Source organism: Octopus bimaculoides, chromosome 21, assembly GCF_001194135.2.
Source record: "Octopus bimaculoides isolate UCB-OBI-ISO-001 chromosome 21, ASM119413v2, whole genome shotgun sequence".
Taxonomy (NCBI): Eukaryota; Metazoa; Mollusca; class Cephalopoda; order Octopoda; family Octopodidae; genus Octopus; species Octopus bimaculoides.
Genome location: NC_069001.1, coordinates 19,669,037 through 19,674,845, shown reverse-complemented (window position 1 = coordinate 19,674,845; position 5,809 = coordinate 19,669,037). Strand labels below are relative to the sequence as shown.

At 36.2% G+C, this 5,809-nt stretch overlaps 3 protein-coding genes across 11 annotated transcripts in view; 2 read left to right on the top strand and 1 right to left on the bottom strand.

The window, feature by feature from the left end:
• Positions 1 to 5,809, top strand: part of LOC106884493 (U3 small nucleolar RNA-associated protein 14 homolog A) — a 283,035-nt gene that overhangs the window by 79,384 nt on the left and 197,842 nt on the right. The gene's annotated exons all lie outside the window — the stretch shown is intronic.
• The window catches only part of LOC106883222 (queuine tRNA-ribosyltransferase accessory subunit 2), an 85,502-nt gene that overhangs the window by 67,810 nt on the left and 11,883 nt on the right, over positions 1 to 5,809 (bottom strand). For 2 of the 9 annotated variants that reach the window (XM_014934148.2, XM_052975342.1), the window contains exon 1: positions 3,011 to 3,130. The exons of the other annotated variants lie outside the window; for them this stretch is intronic. The gene's annotated coding sequence lies outside the window, so the exon portion shown is untranslated. Of the gene's footprint in view, positions 1 to 3,010; positions 3,131 to 5,809 lie in introns of those variants that run through there. 9 annotated transcript variants of the gene reach the window in all.
• The window catches only part of LOC106883226 (uncharacterized), a 62,028-nt gene extending 56,219 nt beyond the window's left edge, over positions 1 to 5,809 (top strand). The window contains exons 2-3 of the mRNA XM_014934156.2: positions 1,933 to 2,020; positions 5,609 to 5,809. Coding sequence (XP_014789642.1) covers positions 1,933 to 2,020; positions 5,609 to 5,658 — 138 coding nt within the window. The 3' untranslated portion in view covers positions 5,659 to 5,809. The remainder of the gene's footprint in view (positions 1 to 1,932; positions 2,021 to 5,608) is intronic.

The following is a 5,809-nucleotide window of genomic DNA, read 5'->3' as shown; positions in this document are numbered from 1 at the left end:
TGAGCAAGATCATTGCCAGTGCCGCTGGACTGGCTCCTGTGCAGGTGGCACGTAAAATACACCATTTTGAGCATGGCCGTTGCCAGTACTGCCCGACTGGCCTTCGTGCCAGTGGCACGTAAAAGCACCCACTACACTCTCGGAGTAGTTGGCATTAGGAAGGGCATCCAGCTGTAGAAACTCTGCCAAATCAGATTGGAGCCTGGTGTAGCCATCTGGTTCACCAGTCCTCAGTCGAATCGTCCAACCCATGCTAGCATGGAAAGCGGACGTTAAACGATGATAATGATATATAAAAGATTTAGATTCAAAATTGAATGTGGTACTTAAGTTAGGCACCAGAATATAGTATGGTATTATCCAAACAATTCCCAAAACAAGGTGATCAAACATCAAAAAAGCAACACGGATTTTAAAGGTTATTGCAGTACGCACGTTTCATGCTACTCCATTTATTTAAGTAATGCGGGCATTACTTTAAATGCAAAATGCAGAGCAATCTTCAGCTGCGCAAGAATATAGAAAATTACAGCAGAATGAACATATTACTATTGTGGCAACATTTAAAATCTAAGTGGGAAGAAGAATACATAAAAATCCATCTTGACATAGCCAAGGCTATGATATGCTGAATTTATATTGAGTGCTTGTGTATATATTATGGTATCAATAATATTACATTTTTTTTTTAAATAAATTTTAGCATATTAATATAGTTAATACGAGCTATTTTATAAAAAAACATATGTAGATATGTTGGAGTTAGGAAATCAATATTCGAAGCTTTCAAAAGGATATATATTTTTTATATCACATATTTTTTGCCATAAGTTATAAAAATGTAGAAAAAATAATATTATATATATAAAAAAATAGTTATAGAAATATAATAATAAATATATAAGTTTAAATATAAAAATATGTATGTGTGAGTGAATATATGTGTATGTTGGCAATCTAAAATTATCTTACGATCGTTTTGTGAAAATATTGTTGCTGTAATAATATCCTAAATGGGTTATTATATATAATAGTGGCACAATATGGCACCAATATTTGCCTCTATACATTCAGTGAAGCTTTACATAGCATCATACCATCATCAACTGCTATTTCCAGCAAACATTGGTGCCTTGTTGCACCACTATTTCCTATTTATAATTCTACTTTTACGGTGCTTTATTTAGCTGGAAAATAATACTATTGTATAGCAATAATATTTATAATTTTTATATATACATGGTGGCACGTGTAAAGATATTCGAGCGAGATTGTTGCCAGTGCCGCTGGACTGGTTCTTGTGCAGGCGGTACGTAAAATACACCATTTTGAGCGTGGCCGTTGCCAGTACTACCTGACTGGCCTTTGTACCGGTGGCACGTAAAAGCATCCACTACTCTCTCGGAGTGGTTAGCGTTAGGAAGGGCATCCAGCTGTAGAAACTCTGCCAAATCAGATTGGAACCTGGTGTAGCCATCTGGTTCACCGGTCCTCAGTCAAATCGTCCAACCCATGCTAGCATGGAAAGTGGACGTTAAACGATGATAATGATGATGATGATGAAAGACACCATGTTTCTACTTGTAATGCATTGTTTCATGTATGTACTTATGTGTAAATGTATGTGTGTTTACATATATGTCTATACTATAAAGTTGATGATAATTTAGAAGTATATATCAACATGGTGTACTTGGCTCCTTCTGCATTACTGAAAACTAATTGTTGCTTTAATAATAATGAAAACACTTCTCCCCTTTCTTAACCTTATCTACTCCTTGCTACTAACAGTTGCATACTCACAAAGGCTTTAAGAGACTGAAGGAAATTGAAATTGTAATTCATGTTGCAACCTATACCTGTATCTGCTTACACTAAACACAAGGACGGTTGTCTCCAGGTAAGTTACCACAAAGATTTTCGTCTTTCCAGATGCTGAAAAGATTCTCCCAACTTCCCTCCCAGGTGTCCCAGGTTCACAACCTCAGAGCTGCCACAATCAACATTGGTACAATGAAAGGTAGGTCTGGTGAGGTTGTTGAAATGCTTGAATGGAAGTATGTAGATGTGTGCTGTGTGCAAGAGGTATGATGGAGGGGAATTTCAGCTAAATTGCTTGCAGGCAAGAGACATAAACAAAAGATTTTCTGGGTGGGCAGCAATGATGGTTTAGGTGGTGAAGATACTCTAGTGGCAGAGAAATAGGTGGATAAGGTGATTGAGGTAGTCAGAGTGTGTGATAGTATTATTAAGCTAAGAATAATCTTGTTTAATGAAGCAATGTCATTTATCTCTGCATATGTTCCATGTCAGACTCAAATATTCACAGGAACTGTGTCTATGAATCCCTTCCATGGACTATCTTGACGACAAAAGATAATGATGTTCTCATTGTAGTAGAGGACTTTAATGGCATGTTAGAAAGCACTCTGATGGATTTCATAGCATGCATGGAGGCCACAGCTTTGGTTCAAGAAATGAGGAGGCAACAAGGCTGCTGGAGTTTTGAGATGCAAATGACTTACTGGTTTGCAACACCAACTTCAAAGAACCTGCCAGCCATCTGATCACTCATCTATCAGGTGCAAAGTTCTTCATAGGTGAAGAATGTACAAATCAACACAGGTTAATGACTTCAGACTAAGGGTTAGAAGGATCCAGAGACAAACTGATATAAAAAAGGAGATTATGAAAGCTCAAGGATCCTTCAAACAAGTAGAGATTTAGAAACATTCTTAATGAAGCCTTTGAAGAGGAGGAGGAAGAGATAGAGACATAAGACACAGAGGACAACTGGAAGTTTTTACAGGACAATCTACTGAAGGTAACAGACAAATCTGTGGTAATATAGTGGTGGAACAGCAAGGTCAACAGGACGATAAAAGGGAAGAGACAGGTTTGGAAAGAGTGGAAAAGTGGGGGTAGCAAAGAACAGCTGAAATAGAAGCTAGGTGTCAGGATTATATGGTGAGGGTAGAAGCAGAAAGAAAGAAATTTGTCAATGACTTACAGCATGAAGATCAGAGACTTGAGGTGTTCTGGATTGCTAGACAGTGTGTCGGAGAGAATTGAGAGGCTGTGGGAGGGAAGTGTGTATGGATGGATGATAGTTTGCATGTACTTAGTGATTCTGAAAAGAAAGAGGTGTGGAAAAGCTACTATAAAAGGTTATTAAATATGGAGAATGAATGGGAGAAAGGGAGTCTCCCCCCATTTGAATTCAACAGAGGGACCAACTATCCTAGTTGACAGTAGTATTATAGATAAGGCAATTAAAGATACGAAGACTGGGAGCCACTGCTGAAATGCTTAAAATATCTGGTAGAGCAGGATATGGTCAAGTAATCTGTATAGTTGATCAGGTTATTCGGGAAGGTGTAATATTCAGTGACTGATGTAGCAACATCACAGTCAGCTACTACTAGGGTAAGGTAAATGCCTTAGATAGAGGTAATTATAGAGGCATCAAATTACTGGACCAGGTGATGAAAGTGTAGCAAGACTTGAAACCAAGTTGTCAAATTACAACGCTTAAGTCATAACATAGCACAACCTTGTTCATGTGAAAGGTCGAGTTACTGACCAACCAGCAGTCAGACTTCACATTATAGGTTCTTCTAGATCCTTATGAAACATCTCAGTACAAGGGTTGTCTATTAGTACCAACTGGCAGAGTGTGTGGTAACCTGTGGTCCAGCTTCAAACATTCTCTTACCATTTATAGTAGTTCTTTTAATGACTTTCTGCTCAACTTGTATAAGTCTATATAGTTGGTTGATATGAATCTGTGTACATTTTCTCCTGTCCTAACAAACTTCAGTACAGAGTTTTTGTAATTAATTATTTATGAACATAACTGAATTATTCATTCAAAGATGATTTGTTGTGGAACTTTATAATTCATGACCAACCTCATTATTACTTGTGCAGTGAAATAAAAGTTACTATTAAATGTTTGCTTGGTGTTGTTATATCATTCACACAGAGCCTCACATGCATAACATGCATCAAAATTTACAGAGAGAGATATAGCCCAATTAACTAGGAACAGAATTAGACTAGAAGAAATGCAGCTTGGATGCTATTTTCATGGTCAGGCAACTGCAAGAGAAGTATTTAGTTAAGAATAAACTGTTGTTCTTGGCATTTGCTGAACTGGAGAAAGCCTTCAACAGAGTACCTCACTTTGTGATATGGTGGTCTCTGGGGGAAGCTAGGGGTAGATGAATGACTTGTGAAAACAGTAAAGGCTATGTACAGGCATGCTGATAGTAAGGTAAGAGTTAGCCATGAGTACAGTGATGAATATAGTGTACAAGGGAGGTATGCAAAAGGGTCAGTCATCAGCCCCCTCCTATTCACCATCATCCTCCAGGCCATAACAGTGGAATTTAAGACTGGAAGCCCATGGTAACTACTATATGCTGATGAGCTTGCCCTCATAGCAGAATCTGTAACAAGGCTAGAAAAGAAATTCCAGGTGTGGAAGCAAAATCTGGAATCAAAGTATCTTAAAGTAGGTATCACTATAGAATGCCATACAATGGAAGGAAGCACAGTTTGAACATGCAAAAACACATTTTTACTTCATTATTTTCATGTCAAAATAAATATTTTCTGAAGATTATTATATAGTGTTTGAAAGTTCTGGATGTGAACTTTCTTCTCATATAGTTTAAATCAAAATCTGATAGTTATCTATCATGTCAGGGTCCCTCAAACACCCTGGTAGTTCCATGCATTTGTCCTGTTTTTTTTTTTTATATCTTTGACTACTGAATGGTAGCCCTCATTCTAGTCCAATGTGCTCAAGTTGTGTTAAAAATCATACTGTCACGAAGAGGAAGGTTTTTGCTTTATTTTGATATAAAAATCGATGGAGGTAGGTCAGATAATTGTTGTGAAATATAAAAGTTAAAATTCCATTGTTAATTTTCACTTACAAAAGGACACATTTTCTTCAAGATTTTTATATCATAAGAAATAAATTTTCTCATAAATTCAATATGGTCATTGCTAAATCTAGCAATGATATGGAGAAAAAGCACAAAGTGAGTAAAGGGGGTGGTATACCGATCCTACTTGCTGAACTCATGTATTTGTGCATGGCAAGAAGTCAAAGAGAACACCACAAATCCAAGGCTTCAAATATTGAGTTTGAGCCAGAATTTTAAGAACTGGATGAGCTAATTACTAAATAAACATATATAAATGCACATAATTGAGTTTAATAAGTCTTCTAGAGCCCAAACCTAGCATAAAATCATTGCATTGAGTATGTTTATTCCTTCTCACTGTTTTAACATGTGGAGAGCTGCTAAGCAAACCTAACATGGTCATGTAAATTTTGTTTTTCTTTGAGAGATATTAATTAAATTCCGCCAATAAAAATTATATTGTGCAACAAATATAATTTTGTAGATTTTGAATACAGTTGGGATGATTTATATCAGTGTTTATAAATTCATTTTGTTTTTTTCTCTCTCTCTCTCTCTCTCCTATTAACAAGTTTGTTGTAAGTTACAAATGTTGTTAATACTTTTAATTTATGTTTTTAATGCTTAAAGCAAGGAATTAATTTTCACATTTTGTTTCTGTTTTAATCTAGGTCTACATGAAATTCTGAGAAAGGTATCAAGTAGTTGTGGGTTGTGCTAGAAACAACAGCTAAATCTCCCTTAAATCACACATCTTTTTGTTTGAAAGTTTTTTTTTCTACCAAAAAGGCTTCTCTCATAATTTTTAAGTGCATATAGTGCAAACAAAAAACAGAGGGAAAAAATCATAGATTTTCCTAAATTCTTTTCAT